Here is a 22,758-nt window from a genome sequence, read left to right on the forward strand (position 1 = left end):
AATGCAGGAGGAGCAGCCGAATGAGTAGAGGGAGGCTGTTATAAGTAGACCGCCATGATATGTGAATGTACTGTGATAGGTGAACATCACTCCGCTGAGCCATCAGCTGATTCGGCCAGAGCGGCTTGACTCTCGTGGCCTGCCAGAACTACGTGATGCTCCATTTTTGATTCCACATTCCTTCATACATTGGCTATACAAATGTACATACTGTAATTGTGTTGTGGGATAATTTTGTTACAGGCGGAAATATTTTCCTGACTGTTGATAAGTGCAGTCACAGAACATGATAAAGTAATGTTACATTGAACATATTGGGGTGGCTAACCCACCAGCTCCCCAAAAAAGGGTTCATCTGCTCTATTCAGAATTCAGTTGAACTCAAACCGAACAGAACTCTTGATATAATGCAGTTTATACAAGTCAATGCAGACTGTGCCAGCTGAAAGCAATCAGAAACCTTTTGTGAACACCGGACACATTAGGAGGAACTAATAATTGATTTAACTCCACCCTGCACCTGCTGGGAAAAAATAATGTCATGCTGTAGCCAACCAGCAAGTGGGTGATGGCATACTTGGAATTGAAACTCGACCCACACATATATAAAAAAAAGTACGCAAAAACACCATGGTTTCCATGGAGAAACAACAACAGAAATACTGAAGGCAACGCACCAGTGACTTGTTCCTGGTGATAAGATTTTTTTTTTTTTTTTTTAAACCATGATTTTCGTGCTTTTTGACAGTTGTAACTTACAGGTCACAGACAATGAAAGTTCATGGAGTGTTTTTTGAGAAAGCTCTCTCCTTAACAGAATCCCCCAAAATTTGCACAAAATTTAAATGAATGATTGAAGAAGTCAACTTGAGAGTAGGCACATGATTAAATATGCTTGTCATTCAGTTATTCTCAATCTACTTTAAAATATCTCTAATTGGATGACTGTAAAAGAGCATTGCATTCAGTATAGCAGTGACAAATAGCTGCAGCAATGTTTCAAAACAGGTTTTTCCATATGCACATGTCTACATTTGTTTGTGGAAACTTGTAGGACAACTGCGTCAGGTCACCTGACTGAATGACAATGGGAATTTGTGCGGTTGTGCGGTATTATGTAATTAACGGCTTTTAATCCAGTGGGAAGTATTACATGCAGGAATCAACACTTCACAAAGGAAATGCAGTTGGAAGGTGGAATAGGCTGAAACAGGGTCCTTGGTACTGCAAACCAAAGTTGATATAGACAGTAGAAAACACAAATCTGAGAGAGCAGTGATAGCAATAAAGTTTCTGCAAACGTACCATCGAGATGTTCAGGTGAAAATCAGGCTACATTTGGTTAAAAAGTTTTCTAGCTGGCTCGGACATAGCCAGGCTATATCTGAGTAAAGCTTGAGCCAAATTGGAGCTGACCACAGCTAACCTAGTCTGTTTATGTCAAAACATCTCTCAAACTAGATTCCTACCTATCTAGATATCTAGATTTGGATTTGTGCACAGTGAAATCTTTTGTTCCTTAAATCAATTTCTGTCATGGTAAATGGACTGCATTTATATAGCGCTTTTATCCAAAGCGCTTTACAATTGATGCCTCTCATTCGCCAGAGCAGTTAGGGGTTAGGTGTCTTGCTCAAGGACACTTTGACATGCCCAGGGCGGGGTTTGAACCGGCAACCCTCCGACTGCCAGACAATCGGTCTTACCTCCTGAGCTATGTCACCCATCAGATCCGATTCCATCAAATTTTAATTAAAATATCCTCAATGTAGAGGATTCAATTTGTTTTGAAATGACTTTATTTTTAATGCTGTGTCACAAAACAGCCACCTTAGAAGATTGTTACTTGGAATGACCAGAATTCTCAAAAGGAACTGTACCGATAGGAATCCAAGATAGCACTGATTGACCAATACTTAAGATCTTGAACTGATAACAAACAGTCAACATGCGGAATATGCGGGGGGAAAAAAAACAAATATTACACCTCAAACAGGAAATTTGAACTCTACAATCACCTGACAACAGACCACATTTTCAAACTTTGCTGAGCTCAATGCTTAAGCCCACACAACCTTATAATATCACCTGGGTACAGGCACTGTTTTCAGAACCCATCCCACGTAAAACAACAGTACACTAGGCATACTTGGTATAAACGTTAATTATGCTTCAATTATTCTTGAGTATAAAATAGTATACTTCAGATATCCTTGAGCAGACTATTTCTTCACATGGGATAGTGCTGCTTTGCATTCCTCCTAGCAGGTGAGGCTCAGCTGGGGCATACAACTTGGCTATAGTCTCGGTCCCATCATGTGGGGGTGACACGATTGAGCAAATATGAGCTATCCCTGCCCTGCTATAAAATCTATAGCCAATAATGATAACAATCAGTGTTCCGAGAAATGTGCTTTTGAAAAGTCTATGTGAAGGTGAGTATCAAGAAATAAACATAAAGTCCTGTTCCTGCTCTTTTTTAACCAACAGATTTAGTCAGGACTTTCATTTTTATATTTCAGTCTGTTGCAAACGTCTGTTATAACGAAAAAAAATCTAACCAAAAAACCGTACATGACTAATAAGATATCAGTCAATGATACTGTAGGCTACATACATACAATTATTGAGCTTACGCAATGAACAACAGAAAACAAACAATTCAAATACTGAACAAGGCAACCATCGCCAAATTCTAATACAGTAAAAACTGAACCCCTCATTCACTAGCTGTCTGCTCCACCTTCTGATGCCAGAGACTCTTTAGTCCTCCTACTGCCCAAACTGGGAAAAACTTCACTTGCCACAGATCTGGGGAAACTGAGGGGAACGGGGGAGGAGCAATCCACTGACAATTAACCCTTTAAGGTGTGAAATCACAAACATATGATCTGAATGTTCTTCACTGCTCTTAATGTTGCAATGCTGATGTACCACAGACTAAGAATATTTTTAAAAAACATTTTAAAAAAACCTACTTTTCAAATAGTTCAATTAATATGCTGTATATGCAATGCATTGTCCCTAAGTTCTGTCTTACAACAGCAACAACAACGACAACAATGAAAACAACAACAGCAGCAATAATAATAATAGTAGTAGTAATAATAATAATAATAATAATAATAATAATAATAATAATAATAATAATAATGCACAATGTTTTATATGCTTTCTCTTTATTTTACCTCAGAGGACAAATTAAGTATGAACTGCCAATACAAAGATACAGAAAAAATGATTCAGAGCACAGAATAAGGAACATAAAATATTAAATAAATACATTTGCTCATGCACATTTTTTTATCAGGTAGGTGTGACACCTTCGACCCAGGTGTGAGGATACACACGTCCTAGCATTCCCTGCCCATGTAGATTGCCTGGGCCAGCACTGCAAACGAGAATTGACTTCTCAGGTAAAACGTCTACCTGCTGAAACGAAGGTAAATGAATACATGTACCTCCGCTTGCCACAAAATACTTACTACGTATCAATGTGTGTTATAACTGCTTTTTGAACCATGCTAGGCTTGGCTGAGGGGCAGGAGCTGAGAGTGTATATAAAGTGCAGTTTCCTCTGCGAGTTTATGCATTAAGTTCAATAAATGATTCGACTAATCCTGTAAGCATGCACAAAAGGTAGATGATGCATGTGTGTGTGTATGTGTGTGTGTGCATGCATGCATATGTAGCCGTTTAGAGCAGGAATGCATGAGAAATTATGCATCTCTGTGCACGCATCTCTGTTTTATGATAAGTTGAGCACTTTAGCCAGCAGCAGGGAACACCAGGCCAGCAGGAAGCAGCTGAACACTGAGGGAGGAACAGGTGAGACACCACTGGAAGAGGGACCTGTAGAGGAAAGAAACACACTTAGCAACCGGTATTATGGGATGTGATTCACTCTCTGTGTCACCTGGAGTAGGGAAGGAGACCCATTTGCAGTGCATGGACGTGCTACACACAACATAGCAGAACACTTCAATCTAAAGTACCTGGCACTACAACAGTACTGTTTTGACAGCCAATTACTACTGCAGGGTGTGTGTATATACATAGGTCATACAGATGACTGGGGAACTATAAGGTTCCGATCTCTGAAATTCTGTTTTACTATAGGTACCACTCCTATTGTTATCATTCCCATTACTTATGCAGATATCATACAAATGAACCCACAACAAATGTGAACGTGAACATTAATAATATCAAATATAATATGACAGTCCACTGCTGTATATAAGAAGAGTAGGACACTGGAGGAACTGACTTGTGGTAGAGACTGTGGTAGAGACTGTGGTGATGGCAGAGCCTGAGGTGATAGGGATGGTCACTTCCCCGTTTTGCACCGCCTTAATCAGGACTGCAACCACCTGATTGATGCTGGGCACAGAGCCCAAATTTCTGAAGACCACACCTGCTTCAGTGACAATCGAGCCACTCCTGCAAAAGCAAATGAACCCAAAACACAACAGGTTTACACGTTAATTAGAAATAAAACAAAATAAAACTTGATCTACTGCAGTTTTTCATTGGTAATGAAAAAAAAAAAAAAAAAATGCTATGGGCATTACTATTTTTCTCCTTCTCATCACAGTTACCTATTAATTTCAGTTAGTGCCCAGACTTGGCTGCAGTACATCAAACATACTTTCTGATCTAAGGGTCATATATCATCACCATCATCATGTTTATCACCACCAGTGGCACCGCCGCGATCACCGAATGTTGTCACTCACCTAAACCTAAACACTACCACCTGAATGAAGGTGGTGAATTCCCTCCTGAACACAGGTTCGAGCTGAAAGACAGAAGGTGAGAGACAGGCACAGCCTGCGTTAACTAGACACCAGGAGGAAGCTCACTTGGTAACCACTGATTTATATTATGGAGGTTAAGCATGTTGGAGCTGTGCTAGTACTCTCATACCCTATGAATCTGAGAGCCAGTCCTCCTCCTTTTCCCTTAAATTTGACTGAGCCTTTTATGATCTTATTCAGATTTTTTTTAAATAACCTTGGTGAATGGCCAAGTTCAGGGGACAGCAAATCGATCCCTAGAGGGCCAGTGTACAATTTTTTTATTGACCATCATTCCCAAAACTATGCTGTCTGGAACTTCAGATCCATCATCCGGCTCCTCTAAGTGGCACTATTCTAGCTATACCATTTGGTCTTCTACTATTCCTGTTAGCTTTCACCTCAGCTGCAACCTGTTCAACCCATTTAATTTGCTGTCAACTACTTTACACCAGGCTGGCCAGTGGAGGATGGGCTCCCCCTCTATAGCCGGGTTCCTCCAGAGATTTTTTCCCATTGGGGAGTTGTTTCTTGCCGCCGTTTGAGTGTTTTCTCCCCACGGATAATTTTAATCTTATGTACCTACTATTTTGTGGTTCAGGTCTGGTGTTTTCTCTGTTTGCTCTTTTTGCTATGTCTCTTGCTTTGCTACTCTGTAAAATGCCTTTGTGACAGTTCTCTGTAAAAAGCGCTGTACAAATAAAATTGAATTTAATTGAAAAACTATACAATAAACAGTGGCAGGTATGCAAACAGCACACATAGTGATGCAACAAAATTGCCCACCTGTCTTCTTGTCAGATTGACTCTGTTCCTGAATGCCAGGGAGGTTTGGTTGGACAGTTGAGGATCAAATGTTTCATCAGAGGTGAACTGCAAAAGCACAATCGCAGTGCTTTCTGATGTTGTAGGTTTTGTGGCAGTGGCTGAACTTATCGGTGCTGGAGCTCTTGTAGGTGCCGCAGTTGCTCTTGAAATTGTTGAGTGACCAGCTGATGTTGCGCTTGTAGTTGATGCATTTGCAGAGGCTGGAGCTGATGTTGCATTTGTAGTTGCTGCATTTGATGCATTTGTAGAGGTTGGAGCTGATGTTGCATTTGTAGTTGCTGCAGTTGAAGCATTTGCAGAGGCTGGAGCTGATGTTGCATTTGTCATTGCTGCAGTTGATGCATTTGTAGAGGTTGGAGCTGATGTCGCATTTGTAGTTGCAGCAGTTGATGCATTTGCAGAGGCTGGAGTTGATGTTGCATTTGTAGTTGCTGTAGTTGATGCATTTGTAGAGGTTGGAGCTGATGTCGCATTTGTAGTTGCAGCAGTTGATGCATTTGCAGAGGCTGGAGCTGATGTTTCATTTGTAGTTGCTGCAGTTGATGCATTTGCAGAGCCTGGAGCTGATGTTGCATTTGTAGTTGCTGCAGATGATGCATTTGCAGAGGCTGGAGCTGATGTTTCATTTGTAGTTGCTGTAGTTGGTGCTTCATTTAGGAGTGCTGGAGTTGATGTTGCATTTGTAGTTGGGGCAGATGATGCATTTGCAGAGGCTGGAGCTGATGTTTCATTTGTAGTTGCTGTAGTTGGTGCTTCATTTAGGAGTGCTGGAGTTGATGTACATAACAAGGACATTAGCAGCAAGAACACAGCTGAATTAGACGATATATTAGGTTTGACCATCAATACTGTTACAACAAATGCTGGTACTAAGAACTGTTACTAAAATACTACAGTAGTACGGTGGTATGAACAATTATATAGTATGAACATTTGAAAAAAACATAAGAATATGTATGTTTTGAACACAATACAGATTTTATAAAAGAGCAGGATATCAGAGGAAGACACTGACCGGTGACAGAGATTGAGGTGATATCGATGGGCATGGTCACATTCCCACTTTCCACTGCCTGTTTCAGTGTTGTTGCCACCTCAGTGGTGTTGGGCACGGTACCAGATTTGTTGAAGACCATTTGTACTTCAGAAACAATGGACCCAGGCCTGTGAAGTAAACAAGCCCAACAGGTTTACGAATTAAGAAAAAATTCTATTTGTACACAAACAAACAATGAATACACGTCAGTGCTCCATTATGATTAATTCTTAGTCTAGCACCAGCAATACATTTTCCCCCCAATCACGATAGTTATCCACTACAGCTTGCATTCATGATGTGGTATGCATTATTATCATTATCATCATCTTCATCACCACCACCATCCCAGGGGATCTTTAATGTTATAACCCACCTAAACCGTATCACGATGATCCGAATGAAAAAAATGTATATTCTCCTGAATATAGGTTCAAGCTGAAAAAGAAATAAAAGGAGAGAAGTTGATCAGCTGTAATGACAAAGGAAATCTTGTGTTCTACATATTTGGCTAATCTGGAGGTCCTTTTGAGGTTTTGCTCCAAGTGACAGGTTGAAAAATCTATAAACTACAGCATTCAACAACACCAAGAGTCTAATCTTCAATTACAAGTGATGAATAAAACAACTAACCTGATCTCTTATCCTATTGGCTCTGTTCTTGAAAGCCTGGGACTGAGGGTTGAACAAATCAACTATAAATATTTCAGGCGAAGAGAACACCAACAGCTGAATAACAGTGGTTCTTGGTGCAGCTGTTGTACGTGTGATGGCTTTAGTTGTTTTTGCAGGTAATGGGACTGTAGTGGCCCTTGTAGTTGCCGGAGTTGTTGTTGTTGATTTTGTAGAGGCTTTAGTTGCAATTTTACTTGTAGATGCTGCAGTTGTTCTTGCATTTGTAAATGATGGAATGGTTGTATTAGCAGTGGGTAGAGTTGTTGTTCTTTTAGATACTGGAGCTGCCATTGAACTCAAAGATGCTGGAGTTGTTGTATTTGCAGAGACTTTAGCTGCCATTTCACTTGTGGATGCTGCAGTTGCTCTTGCATTTGTAGATGCTGCAGTTGCATTGGCAGAGGGCAGAGCTGTTACTGGAGTTTTAGATGCTGGGGCTGCTGTTGCACTTATAGATGCTGTAGTTGTTTTTGCATTTGTAGATGCTGCAGTTGCATTGGCAGAGGGCAGAGCTGTTATTGGAGTTTTAGATGCTGGGGCTGCTGTTGCACTTATAGATGCTGTAGTTGTTTTTGCATTTGTAGATGCTGCAGTTGCATTGGCAGAGGGCAGAGCTGTTATTGGAGTTTTAGATGCTGGGGCTGCTGTTGCACTTATAGATGCTGTAGTTGTTTTTGCATTTGTAGATGCTGCAGTTGCATTGGCAGAGGGCATAGCTGTTATTGGAGTTTTAGATGCTGGGGCTGCTGTTGCACTTATAGAAGCTGTAGTTGTTTTTGCATTTGTAGATGCTGCATTTGCATTGGCAGAGGGCAGGGCTGTTATTGGAGTTTTAGATGCTGGGGCTGCTGTTGCACTTATAGAAGCTGTAGTTGTTTTTGCATTTGTAGATGCAGCAGTTGCATGGACAGAGGGCAGAGCTGTTATTGGAGTTTTAGATGCTGGGGCTGCTGTTGCACCTATAGAAGCTGTAGTTGTTTTTGCATTTGTAGATGCTGCAGTTGCATTGGCAGAGGGCAGAGCTGTTATTGGAGTTTTAGATGCTGGAGCTGCTGTTGCACTTATAGATGCTGTAGTTGTTTTTGCATTTGTAGATGCTGCAGTTGCATGGACAGAGGGCAGAGCTGTTATTGGAGTTTTAGATGCTGGGCTGCTGTTGCACCTATAGAAGCTGTAGTTGTTTTTGCATTTGTAGATGCTGCAGTTGCATTGGCAGAGGGCAGAGCTGTTATTGGAGTTTTAGATGCTGGAGCTGCTGTTGCACTTATAGATGCTGTAGTTGTTTTTGCATTTGTAGATGCTGCAGTTGCATTGGCAGAGGGCAGAGCTGTTATTGGAGTTTTAGATGCTGGGGCTGCTGTTGCACTTATAGAAGCTGCAGTTGTTTTTGCATTTGTAGATGCTGCAGTTGCATTGGCAAAGGGCAGAGCTGTTATTGGAGTTTTAGATGGTGGGGCTGCTGTTGCACTTATAGATGCTGTAGTTGTTTTTGCATTTGTAGATGCTGCAGTTGCATGGGCAGAGGGCAGGGCTGTTATTGGAGTTTTAGATGCTGGGGCTGCTGTTGCACTTATAGATGCTGTAGTTGTTTTTGCATTTGTAGATGCTGCAGTTGCATTGGCAGAGGGCAGAGCTGTTATTGGAGTTTTAGATGCTGGAGCTGCTGTTGCACTTATAGATGCTGTAGTTGTTTTGCATTTGTAGATGCTGCAGTTGCATTGGCAGAGGGCAGAGCTGTTATTGGAGTTTTAGATGCTGGGGCTGCTGTTGCACTTATAGAAGCTGCAGTTGTTTTTGCATTTGTAGATGCTGCAGTTGCATTGGGAAAGGGCAGAGCTGTTATTGGAGTTTTAGATGGTCTGGCTGCTGTTGCACTTATAGATGCTGTAGTTGTTTTTGCATTTGTAGATGCTGCAGTTGCATTGGCAGAGGGCAGAGCTGTTATTGGAGTTTTAGATGCTGGGGCTGGTGTTGCACCTATAGAAGCTGTAGTTGTTTTTGCATTTGTAGATGCTGCAGTTGCATTGGCAGAGGGCAGAGCTGTTATTGGAGTTTTAGATGCTGGGGCTGCTGTTGCACTTATAGATGCTGTAGTTGTTTTTGCATTTGTAGATGCTGCAGTTGCATCGGCAGAGGGCAGAGCTGTTATTGGAGTTTTAGATGCTGGGGCTGCTGTTGCACTTATAGATGCTGTAGTTGTTTTTGCATTTGTAGATGCTGCAGTTGCATTGGCAGAGGGCAGAGCTGTTATTGGAGTTTTAGATGCTGGGGCTGCTGTTGCACTTATAGATGCTGTAGTTGTTTTTGCATTTGTAGATGCTGCAGTTGCATTGGCAAAGGGCAGAGCTGTTATTGGAGTTTTAGATGCTGGGGCTGCTGTTGCACTTATAGATGCTGTAGTTGTTTTTGCATTTGTAGATGCTGCAGTTGCATTGGCAGAGGGCAGGGCTGTTATTGGAGTTTTAGATGCTGGGGCTGCTGTTGCACCTATAGAAGCTGTAGTTGTTTTTGCATTTGTAGATGCTGCAGTTGCATTGGCAGAGGGCAGAGCTGTTATTGGAGTTTTAGATGCTGGAGCTGCTGTTGCACTTATAGATGCTGTAGTTGTTTTTGCATTTGTAGATGCTGCAGTTGCATTGGCAGAGGGCAGAACTGTTATTGGAGTTTTAGATGGTGGGGCTGCTGTTGCACTTATAGAAGCTGCAGTTGTTTTTGCATTTGTAGATGCTGCAGTTGCATTGGCAAAGGGCAGAGCTGTTATTGGAGTTTTAGATGGTGGGGCTGCTGTTGCACTTATAGAAGCTGTAGTTGTTTTTGCATTTGTAGATGCTGCAGTTGCATTGGCAGAGGGCAGAGCTGTTATTGGAGTTTTAGATGCTGGGGCTGCTGTTGCACCTATAGAAGCTGTAGTTGTTTTTGCATTTGTAGATGCTGCAGTTGCATTGGCAGAGGGCAGAGCTGTTATTGGAGTTTTAGATGCTGGAGCTGCTGTTGCACTTATAGATGCTGTAGTTGTTTTTGCATTTGTAGATGCAGCAGTTGCATGGACAGAAGGCAGAGCTGTTATTGGAGTTTTAGATGCTGGGGCTGCTGTTGCACCTATAGAAGCTGTAGTTGTTTTTGCATTTGTAGGTGCTGGAATTGTTGCATCTGTAGAGGCCAGAGCTGCAGAGGATGTGATTGAAGTTTGTGCAGGCATGCCTGTGGCTGTGGTCATCTCTGCTGAAGATGAACATGTTGTCAGTAAATGTTAACACAGCATATTAACTGTTTCAAAAGACGTTTCTAGACATGGTGGCCTGATTCTGAAGAACATAACCATGATAATAAATATTCATAATAAATATGATCGTTCAATTTTTGTTTGAACACCAAATATAGATTCACATTGATACCTGCAGTTGTAGAATCTGCAGCCGCAGTTGTCACTGTTGGAGGTGGACATGTACCTGGTGGAACATCTGTAGAAAGAATATAAATACTGGTGAGAATACACTTGGTTTTTACCTTTAAATGAATAGGCTGCCATATTGAGCCTAATTTAAGGCAATCCCTATTTTTTCTAATAAATGTTCAAACTTTATATTTCTAACAATAATATTATGTTATTAGGCTACAAGACATGGGACCTTACAAATGAAATATATAGATCTGGTAAATTGCATCTCCTCCCTACATCACAGATTCGCACGTTCACATTCTTTCCTGCCTATCTCTTTTTTAGGTCTGCAGAATGCTACAGTTGTTGGATTTGCAGAGGCTGAAGCTGATGTTGCATTTGTAGATGCTGCAGTACATGCTGGCTGGAAAGTATTACAAAACTAACATCACACTGACAAATTTTGGTCCAACTACAGTAACTTGTATAATGGAAATGCACTTTTCCGGTCTGAGAAAATAAGTCGAGTGTCATTTTCACTCTAGTATACGGTGAAAACCCTGCCTTACTGTATATTCAAAAGTGTAATAGCATGCAAATATTAATAAAGATATGATGGCATATGACATGGACAATAAACTGCTTTAGATTACAGAGATGGGTTAAGAGGAAACTGACTGTTCACAGAGATTGAGCTGAGAAAGATGGGGATGATCACAGTCCCTCTTGTTATCATATGCTCCAGGGTTTCCACCACCTGATGGATGCGGGGCACACTGACGGAACTGTTGAAAACCAGGTCTGCTATGGTGGTGATGAGCCTGTCTCACACACACACACACACACACACACAAATGCATTAACAACAATTCAATACACAATGTCAAAGTCTGAAATTGACTTAAATTTTGGGAAGTTGTATATAAAGTAATGAGGCGCCAAGTTTTGCTTCTTGTTTTACCTATTTAGTTTCACATATAAATTTCATTTAAACCGTAATTAGCCAACCTATGATAAATATTAAAGATAAACACAGATTGAAACTATAACATATTTACTTATGGTGCATTTCTTTCCCCTGGGGATTGACTTCAACAGCCCATTAATTTAGGAGACTGCTGACAGTCACGTGTCCTCAACAGCACGATATCATCTTTGAAATCATGCCAGGCTGTCATAAATACTTACTAAATACATAGTACTTAGTACATAGTACAAGTTCAGCACTACAATGAGATCTCCCCAAAAAATGAATGCAAGTCAATCAATGTTATATGTACTATGTATCTTGTACTGACCCATTTTCAGATCCATCTCCTGAACCATCTCCTGAATCCTCTCCGGATCCATCTCCTGAACCTATTCCAGAGCCATCGCCCAAACCAGATCCAGAGCCATCTCCTGATCCAGTTCCTGATCCATCTCCTGATCCAGTTCCAGATCCTTCTCCTGATCCATCTCCTGAACCGATTCCAGAGCCATCTCCTGATCCAGTTCCTGATCCATCTCCTGATCCAGTTCCAGATCCTTCTCCTGATCCATCTCCTGAACCAATTCCAGATCCATCTCCTGATCCAATTCCTGATCCATCTCCAGAATCATCTCCTGATCCAGTTCCTGATCCTTCTCCTGATCCATCTCCTGAACCAATTCCAGATCCTTCTCCTGATCCATCTCCTGAACCGATTCCAGAGCCATCTCCTGATCCAGTTCCTGATCCATCTCCTGATCCAGTTCCAGATCCTTCTCCTGATCCATCTCCTGAACCAATTCCAGAGCCATCTCCTGATCCAATTCCTGATCCATCTCCAGAATCATCTCCTGATCCAGTTCCTGATCCTTCTCCTGATCCAGTTCCAGATCCTTCTCCTGATCCATCTCCTGAACCGATTCCAGAGCCATCTCCTGATCCAGTTCCTGATCCATCTCCTGATCCAGTTCCAGATCCTTCTCCTGATCCATCTCCTGAACCAATTCCAGAGCCATCTCCTGATCCAATTCCTGATCCATCTCCAGAATCGTCTCCTGATCCAGTTCCTGATCCATCTCCTGAACCAATTCCAGTGCCATCTCCTGATGCAATTCCTGATCCATCTCCAGAATCATCTCCTGATCCAGTTCCTGATCCTTCTCCTGATCCATCTCCTGAACCAATTCCAGAGCCATCTCCTGATGCAATTCCTGATCCATCTCCAGAATCATCTCCTGATCCTTCTCCTGATCCATCTCCTGAACCTATTCCAGAACCATCTCCCGAACCAATTCCAGAGCCATCTCCTGATCCAGTTACTGATCCATCTCCAGAATCATCTCCTGATCCACTTCCAGATCCTTCTGCTGATCCATCTCCTGAACCAATTCCAGAGCCATCTCCTGATCCAATTCCTGATCCAGTTCCTGATCCATCTCCTGATCCAGTTCCAGATCCTTCTCCTGATCCATCTCCTGAACCAATTCCAGAGCCATCTCCTGATCCAGTTCCTGATCCATCTCCAGAATCATCTCCTGATCCAGTTCCTGATCCTTCGCCTGATCCAGCTCCTGAACCGATTCCAGAGCCATCTCCTGATGCAATTCCTGATCCATCTCCAGAATCATCTCCTGATCCATCTCCTGAACCTATTCCAGAACCATCTCCTGAACCAATTCCAGAGCCATCTCCTGATTCAGTTACTGATCCATCTCCAGAATCATCTCCTGATCCACTTCCAGATCCTTCTGCTGATCCATCTCCTGAACCAATTCCAGAGCCATATCCTGATCCGCTTCCTGATTCATCTCCTGATCCACCCCCGGAGCCATCTTCTGGCACATTTCCAGATCCATTTCCTGATTCTTCTCCTGATCCATCTCCTGAACCTATTCCAGATCCATCTCCCGAACCAATTCCAGAGCCATCTCCTGATCCAATTCCTGATCCATCTCCAGAATCATCTCCTGATCCGCTTCCTGATTCATCTCCTGATCCACCCCCGGAGCCATCTTCTGGCGCATTTCCAGATCCATTTCCTGATTCTTCTCCTGATCCATCTCCTGAACCTATTCCAGATCCATCTCCTGAATCATCACCTGATCCAGTTCCTGATCCTTCTCCTGATCCATCTCCTGAACCGATTCCAGAGCCATCTCCGGATCCACTTCCTGATCCTTCTCCTGAACCTATTCCAGAGCCATCTCCTGATCCACTTCCAGATCCTTCTGCTGATCCATCTCCTGGGTCAATTCCAGAGCCATCTCCTGATCCACTTCCAGATCCTTCTGCTGATCCATCTCCAGAATCATCTCCTGATCCAGTTCCTGATCCTTCTCCTGATCCATCTCCTGAACCAATTCCAGAGCCATCTCCAGATCCAGTTCCTGATCCATCTCCTGAATCATCTCCTGATCCAGTTCCTGATCCATCTCCTGAACCAATTCCAGAGCCATCTCCTGATCCAGTTCCTGATCCATCTCCAGAATCATCTCCTGATCCAGTTCCCGATCCTTCTCCTGATCCATCTCCTGAACCTATTCCAGAGCCATCTCCTGAACCAATTCCAGAGCCATCTCCTGATGCAATTCCTGATCCATCTCCAGAATCATCTCCTGATCCTTCTCCTGAACCTATTCCAGAACCATCTCCCGAACCAATTCCAGAGCCATCTCCTGATCCATCTCCAGAATTATCTTCTGATCCACTTCCAGATCCTTCTGCTGATCCATCTCCTGAGTCAATTCCAGAGCCATCTCCTGATCCACTTCCAGATCCTTCTGCTGATCCATCTCCTGGGTCAATTCCAGAGCCATCTCCTGATCCACTTCCAGATCCTTCTGCTGATCCATCTCCTGCGTCAATTCCAGAGCCATCTCCTGATCCTTCTCCTGAACCATCTTCTACTGGGTTTGTATTCTTCCTAGAAACAGAAATGCCAGTTGGTGACATACATATTTATAACTATCATCTTTTCTTAACATCTTTAAAGTCGAAATATCCATCATCATAATAATCAATTACACATACTGAATCAAAATATGCTCTGCTCATATTGATAGTGATGCCATATCTACCAGCTCAACAGCTCAAGCTTACCACTGTGTTGATATCATTTGGCACCACTAGACTAAAGTTAAGTATGCATACATTTTTGTTATTTTGATTGCCATCACCTCTGGCAATCCCTCCTGGAGTTTTAGAATATGTTCACCCACCTAAAATGTATCCTTGTCAGCAGAAGAAAGGAAGGAAATTCATCTTCAAACCCAGGTGTGAGCTAGAAACCCAAAGTAAGAGATGGAGTTAATTGAATAGCATACGCTCTCATTCTCATCGCTTTCATGTCAAAATGTTCTGGTCTGTTGTGATGGGTGAAGCAAATTAAGTTTTGTAAATTGCTGATTCGTAGGAATCAAGTTAATACAACGTTATTGGGTCAGGTGAGTATATACCACTACATACCTGCTTTAATATATTATATGAGTGAGTCTAAAATGAAATGAAATCAAGCAACATTTTTATCCTTCCTTTTCTATTTTCTGTGCACATTTGTCTGTGTGTAAAACATTTTTAATTTGTCTGGGTAGTATGGTTATTGGTCTGGGTTTTTAATCCATGCAAAATAATGAAACTTGACTTCACAGCTTTGTACCTTTGTACAATTAAGATTTAAAAAAAAAAAAAAAACAAAAAAAATATATATATACACTGACAAACTAGTTTTAGTGTTTTTGATACATTTTCCAAATTATATTTGGAGGCCCACATCCCTTTACTGCATCATTTCTGCCCTCTGAAACTAACATAGCTTGGACCCCACATTTTCACTTGTGCTGATCTCCAGTTCTGCTGTGCACTCATGGTACACAAAGACTGCTGTATTTACATAGGTGCCTTTTGATGTAATGCAGCGTGCAACTCACCTGTGTCTTCGTCAGATTGACTCTGTCCTGGAATGCCAGGGAGCTGGAGTTATATAGATCATCAGTGAAGGTCTCATTGGACGTGAACTCTAACCTGAGGGAAAGAGTGCCGCACTGTGCTTCTGGCAGAGCTGCTATTGCAGGTGATGAAGTTTCTGCAGGTGCCGTGGTGGGTGAAGCTAAAGCTGCAGACAGTGGAGATGCAATTATCAGCGATAAATAAATAAACAAATCAGCGAGTCCCAGTTAGCAAGCGATTCCGGGCCGGACCTGGGTCGATGCTGGACCGAAATCAACACAGCCGAACCCGGACCTGGCACAGATCTGGCCTGGGGTTGTTTGCTATTTGGTTTGTTGCTAATGAAGAGGTTTCTGTTATTTTAAGCACCCTAATAGGGGGTTTTCGTTTAAGTTGTAGGATCAAATGTTTCATTAAGGAGAGAGAGAGGAACAACTGAAGTTTCAATGGGACACTAAAATAAAGAATCATGAAAGTTGCCTCTCTCACTGTGTAAATATTTTCTAGTATTTGCTCTAAATATTAATTGCTATAATTTTTATTTTTACAATAGCATTTCTGAATTAAGAAAATGTACTTTATTTGTCTTTATTTGGACAACACATGCACAGTGTCCTGGGTGATTTCTGTGTTGTCCTTAATTAAGCCAAATTTTTGTTACCAAAAGGACAAATAATATAGTGCAACAAAATCAATCAATCAAACACTCAATATTCCTTTTGAACTTGAAATGAAAATACTGTTATTATCATTATTGTCTTATCAAATAATTAAAATATTCTACAGTGCCATGTACAATCGCCACGGGTCTCATTTGAGTGAAAAGAAAAACATCATTTTTGAAAGTTCATGAGTAAAATGGATTTATTTTTTTATTAAATTTTCTTTTTCAATGAACAATAATCAGAATTTTTCACACTTTGTTTCAAGGGCAGGAGCAAGTCGGCAAAAACCTGTGGTGATAATTCATATAAAAAGCTTATTCAAAACACAGATACTGAATAAATAGTGAGTTGGCGAATCTGAGTCTAAATTTCTAGTTTCCAGGTGAGTTTCACATTGCTGTGTTCCCATAAAAATCACTGTCGGAGTGAAATTACGACATGAGCAGCCACACCTGCAATCATGTGAATATGAGGTAATACAAAGGATTCCTCAGTAGCAAAAGGACTCAGTAACATCCTAGTGGAATGGATTCCTCGGAATGTCTACAAATACAAATCAGCTGAGTTTCAGATGATGCGTTTGTCCTAGGAATTCTGATTGTATTTAACTGTGGTTTAGCTACCTTACATCCACTCTCATTTGCATATTGGGGATCACAAATCTTGCCCCTCTGGAAAGGCAAAAGATTCTAACTCAGTGAAACTGAGGGGGAATAGCTTCCACAGCACGTCTACAATGCAAATCAGATAGATAAGTTTCGGATAACACATATGACCAAGGAATTGTGGACATTTTTATTGTGGCTAGCTTCACAGTCAGTGCTGGAACAACACTCTATACATCACCAGATTTGTATGTATGGACTTTTTTATAAATGAGGCCCCAGGGCTTCAACGAGCAAACAGTGTGTTCCCCAGAACCGAGGTGCCGACCAGCATACTGTAAAATATTTGTTCCCACGCATCCCCCTTTCCGATTTCTTACCAATGACAAAAAGTCCTGATAATATGGTCTTCCAGAGCATATTGATGTTCACTGAAGCATAACCTGAAATAAAAGAAAATATTATGTTGTTTTTATATGCACATTCTCAGCTTTTATCTAAGGGTATCTTAGATAAAGATATCTAAGGGTTTATACACTTTGGTTTCACCATGTAGAAATTAAAGAACTTTTATACATAGTCCACCCATTTTTGTGCACCATAATATTTGGGACATATTAAGGTTAAATAAATAAAATTAGTCCTTTTTAGTACTTTGTTGCATATCCTTTATATTATCTGCCCACAAGACCTTTTTACTCTGCAGGCTCTTTACAGTGCCATTCTTGATTTCCCCTCTGACTGGATATTTCCCAGACAGATTGATTTCACATATCGAGACAAAATGTAATATTAGACAAAGGGACCCCCGGAGTAAAACACGAAACAGGTGTTTTAAATTATTATTGCATTTATTTGTTGAAAAAAGTTATCAAACATCCATATCACCCATGTGAAAAAGGAATTGGCCCCTTAGTTATCCAGTTAACCAAATTTAACTGATAATTAGATTGAGCTGACTGAACACAGCCAGGCTCGATTCTAGCCAGCCCTGCGGAATCTAAAGCTCACTCATATTGAACCTTATCATCAAGAGTGAAGCAGTCACCACAAAGTTTATACAAGCACACTATGCCACAATCAATGGAAATCCCGGAAGAGACGTTGAAATATATCAGTCTGGAAATGATTACAAAACCATTTCTAAGGCTTAGGTGATGAATCTTCACAAAATTTCTCCAAGCACGCAGTGACAACTCATTCAGGAAATCGCAGAAGATCCCAGAAGAGCATGAAACATAGTTTGTAGACAGTAGATCCAATATGCCTCAGGGGAGGGAATTATCCATAATGCCCCCACGTCAGGGTAGAGTTACCTCCTCAATGCCAACATAGTACAGTAGCAGGCACATTATGATTAGATTTGTTAGAATGTAATACCACAGGGATCTTAGTATCACTAGGTCAGTGAGTAAAGCTTCATTGTCTTTAATAATCATAATGTCAAGAAATCTGAGACCAGTTGTATCCCAATGTGAATTTCAGGTGCGGATTCCTGGTGTTATAGTATATACAGTCCAACAGCTGAATTTCATCACCTATCCATAACACAAATATATCATCAGTATATATTATCTATAATATATTAATCACCTATATCAATAATTAGAGCATTACATCAAGTGTGCAAGTCTCAGTCTTTCATAGTTCTGAATTTACAAATGCTAAATAAATTACAAAAAGAACAATAATTTTATTCACATAAGTGATATTTGCTTTAACTAATTTATTACAGTTCAGTGGTTTGTTGTTGACCTACACATATGTTCAAGAACAACTTTAAAAGAGCAGTGCATGCTATTCAGCACTGAGTCAGTTCAGGGGCTACGCTGCGACTCACCGTACAGTGGGATGGTGTTCAGGTCCGTCTTGTTCAATATTGGTCGATTACTGGTGAGGCTGACAGTCATTAAGTTGCAAAGCTATGACTAGGTGTCACGCAAGCATTATTTATACTGAGGAAGAGGTTTGTTAGAATGTTCCCTCCCCTTCTTACACCAATAGTATACAACGAAACAAGGAAACAAAGCACTGTTGGGCTGCTTGTCTGCTTGTCAGAGGCTGGCATTTTGTCAAATGCCACATTGGATGATCAAGGTATTTTTTTTTATACCAATCAAACGATGACATCAATGATGAGAAAGATAAGAAATTGAATGGGAGAAACATATTTTTGCTGATAACAAACCGGCGTGTAAGCCGAAGATGCAGCCTTATTGAAGAAGGCTATTTACAGTAAGGGAGATTGGGAGATGTTGTCACATGGGTAATCTAGAACATTGCTCATTATTCCCACACTAGAAGGCCCTAAACAAAAGATTTAACAGTAAAATGTGTGACTCGTTGCCCTGAGCCCAACTTCCATTTCACATGTGGTGAGAATAATGTTTAATTTTTTACTCAGTAGAGGGAATGACTTTTTGAAACTAGAATGTGAGGTTTATGAATGAACTTTAGCATGGCTGCTTCAGCAGTTCTTTGTTTGTTACCGGAATAAAATGTTAGCTGTAGCATCTTAAAACTTTACCAGTGTAACCTTATAACCCTTAAAATGAGATTTTGTTGATATTCAAATAGTGCCACTATGTCAGCAAATTGCATCTTTTTTCACCACTTCCAAATACCCAGAAAAAAATCACCCAAATTGAATGTTGAATATCTATTTATTTGTCTGCAGGAACCACACAGAATAAAGTTGTGAATCTCTGCTTTGTGGTACAAACCATAAGCCTCTGTCTAAAATGTCTGTGATGTTACTACACATAATATTCACATATAACTGCAAGTGTCGCAAATGTCACCATAGTGGCCACATGTTTTTAGCAAAAATTCTGAAAGTAACATGGCATGTAGACCTTAGTCAACAGATTTCATTTGGCCAAGCTGTTCTGGGCCAGCTGTCTTTTAATTGTTTTTCACAAAACTTATGCGTTCATGAGGCAAATGTGTCCATTGTGAGGAGAGGGATCTACTGTATGTACCACCTTGAATTACCTATAGTACCACTAGGTGGACAAATTGAAAGCTTTACACAAGCACACTAGCCTATGACATTAAATAGTGATTTTCTTGACTGTGGTGGACTAGTAAAAAAAAAAAAGTTTTGAATTGTTGGCCCCAACTGACATGAATTTTATGTGAGCAAATAACGAAGGCCTGATGCCGGTGTGGAGCTGTGTGCAGTTGAAAGCACAAACCATTTCAGATTCGGAGGCTGCGTGGTTAAATTGCCGGAACTGGCTAATTCAGCTTTAAAGGATAGGGAGTTGGGAAGTGATAAAATGTACTCTAACAGACTCAGATTAAACACCCCTGTCACACGCCAGCGTGACACCCCTGGGAGGGAGATGCGGCAGTTCCGGGAAACACCGTCGGTTGCCGGGTGGAGAGAGAGAGAACGAGAGAGGGCATCCACACGAACACAAAATAAAATAAATGTTATCTTCACCCTTCCCCCTCACGGGTTCCAGGAAAAAACAACAAACTAAAACAAAAGGCTAAAATAAAGACAAAAGAAAGAAATGCAGAACAATGACGAGTTTCATTTGCCCACTCCATAGCTGGGCTGCTGTCCAACTTTCCTCCTACTACTTTTCAGTGGCAGTTCATATTTCCCCATCATGTTAAAATAAACAAAACGGAAATGAAAAGAAAGTCAAATGAAGAAACAAGCTCTCGGCGTGAGCTCCCGATCTCGGTCCCGAACTGTGGCGAGCGGCACACCTTTAAGCACCTCGGCTGATTGGTCAACACAACCCAGGTGCGTGTGCTCTCTCCACCAGCCGGTGCAGCCGAGACCAATGCGCTTCTCCGGCGGACCGAATGCTACGACCCCGCTGGAGTTGATTTAGCTAATACTGGCCTTTTTTGCTTTATAGGCTACCGGAAACTACCTGGGTCAAATAACTGATATGCATCAACATTTCAACATCAGTGAAATATCTGCGACCAGATTAACATTTACATTTAAGAAAACAAATATTTATTTTCACCAAAAAGAAGATAAGTCTTTTTCATGTAGCCAAATTGTACCTTTTGGTTTGCAGTACGTTTTATGGGAAATGGCCAGGGATTGCACAAGTGTTAGCATATTTGACCCAGGTCTGAAAAACCGGTTTTATTCAGTACAAATAAAGCCATGTCACTGTCATGAAATACAATCCTGAGACACAAGATAAGACAAATAAAATACAGAACAGTGACACTTGGCCATGCCAAACCACAAAATCACATCCAAAAGTGCAGATTACTTCTGAAACAAAATATTGTCCTCAGAATACTTTAATATGGGGTGCCGTTTGTAAAAAGTCGTACACTTTGAAACCCTGCTCAATTGTTAAAAATTTCACTAAAATTTTGAAATGACACTTTTTTTTATTACAATTGTAATAGCTTTTTCAAGAGTAATGTTTTTCATGAATGCATGATTATAAAATTATATTACACCATGACAGGATTCACTCACAAATGAACACGCCAATGCCAAATGGTCCAGCTTGACTAGGTTCCTAGTGACAGGCTCAGCTAGCTAATAAATGATTCAGCTGTGTTTGTATGAGTCCTTCATCCAGAGAACTGACTTTACACATAGGAGGCATGGCTAATTACCAAATATTTAGGTTTTACATTTAACATTTACATTTATATTTAACATTCACATTTAACAAGTATATGTATAATATATAACTTTCTTGCACTCCATGCCCATGCTTATTACCTAGGTCATCACTGCAAATGAGAATTTACTTCTCAGTTAACCTCCACCATTAAGGTACATGAAAACATGTACCTCCACTTGCCACAAAATGCTACATATCGATATGTGTTATAGCTACTTTTTGGACCTTAATTGGCGGAACGTACATGTAATGTGGAATTTTCGCTGTGTGTTTTAGTACGAAGGTTAATAACTATTCAAAACCATTAATACACATTTCAAAAGCACATTCATGTGAATAAATGATTCAGCGAATGCTATAAGGATACAGAAAAAGTATGTGCATGTGAATGCGTGCGTGCATTTGTGCATGTGTGGGCGTGTGTGAGGGAGAGAGAGGAGGAGAGAGAAGTGTGTGTGCATGTGTGTGTGTGTGTGTGAGAGAGAGAGAGGTGTGTGTGTGTGTGCATGTGTGTGAGGGAGATAGAGAGAGAGAGAGAGAGACAGAGAAAAAGGTGAGTGTGTGTGTGTGTGAGAGAGAGGTGTGTGTGTGTGTGCATGTGTGTGAGGGAGATAGAGAGAGAGAGAGAGCGAGAAAGAGGTGAGTGTGTGTGTGTGTGGTGTATGTGCATGTGTGTGCATTTGTGCGTGTATCTCTGTTTTATGATAAGTTGAGCATTTCAGGCCAGCAGGAAGCAGTTGAACACTGAGGTAGAAACAGGTGACCAACCACTGGATGAGGGGCCTGTAGAGGAAAGAAACACACTTAGCAACCGGTATTATGGGATGTGATTCACTCTCTGTTCACTGTATCACCTGGAGTAGGGAATGAGACCAAGCTACAGTACAGGGATGTGCTAATAACACAAACTGTAATATGTCCACTGTTGTAAGAATAAGAAGAGTAGATCAGAGGAAGAACTGACTTGTGTCAAAGATTGAGTTGATACGGACAGGGATATGCAAAGAATATGTGTCTACAGGGAGGGGGGTGGGATTGGGGGAGATTACAATCTAAAACGGCATCTGTGGTTTTACAACAAACAAAAAAAGAGGCTGCAGTCTATAGGGAACTTTTGCTTTTGCTGTCTCAGGGCAAGGGGGCATATGCATTGGTGTCTATCTGTGCTTGTGCCGGATAGATATAGTTTCATATACCCTGTGTGTGTGTGCGTGCTTGTGTGCAAATTAGAGACTTT

General features: G+C 41.1%; 2 protein-coding genes across 3 annotated transcripts; both read right to left on the reverse strand.

Annotated features, from left to right (window-relative positions):
* Positions 1-3,160: 3,160 nt before the first annotated feature.
* On the reverse strand, positions 3,161-8,032 carry LOC135254616 (mucin-5AC-like). Of its 2 annotated transcripts, XM_064334937.1 has the most exons (8): positions 7,788-8,032; positions 7,297-7,643; positions 7,040-7,101; positions 6,643-6,791; positions 5,586-6,394; positions 4,740-4,801; positions 4,271-4,443; positions 3,161-3,852 (listed from the first exon to the last, which is right to left on the reverse strand). In XM_064334937.1, the coding sequence occupies exons 2-8, from the start codon at positions 7,627-7,629 to the stop codon at positions 3,749-3,751; spliced, it is 1,692 nt and encodes a 563-aa protein (XP_064191007.1). In that variant the 5' UTR covers positions 7,630-7,643; positions 7,788-8,032; the 3' UTR covers positions 3,161-3,748. The 2 variants fall into 2 exon arrangements, with proteins under 2 accessions (XP_064191007.1, XP_064191006.1); XM_064334936.1 differs by having other exon boundaries at positions 7,297-8,031.
* Positions 8,033-11,418: 3,386 nt separating this feature from the next.
* LOC135254625 (nipped-B-like protein B) lies at positions 11,419-13,078 on the reverse strand. The gene is made up of 2 exons (XM_064334957.1): positions 12,016-13,078; positions 11,419-11,538 (listed from the first exon to the last, which is right to left on the reverse strand). The coding sequence occupies exon 1, from the start codon at positions 12,941-12,943 to the stop codon at positions 12,077-12,079; it is 867 nt and encodes a 288-aa protein (XP_064191027.1). The 5' UTR covers positions 12,944-13,078; the 3' UTR covers positions 11,419-11,538; positions 12,016-12,076.
* Between the last annotated feature and the right edge of the window lie 9,680 nt (positions 13,079-22,758).

Source organism: Anguilla rostrata, chromosome 5 (genome assembly GCF_018555375.3).
Source record: "Anguilla rostrata isolate EN2019 chromosome 5, ASM1855537v3, whole genome shotgun sequence".
NCBI lineage: Eukaryota > Metazoa > Chordata > Actinopteri > Anguilliformes > Anguillidae > Anguilla > Anguilla rostrata.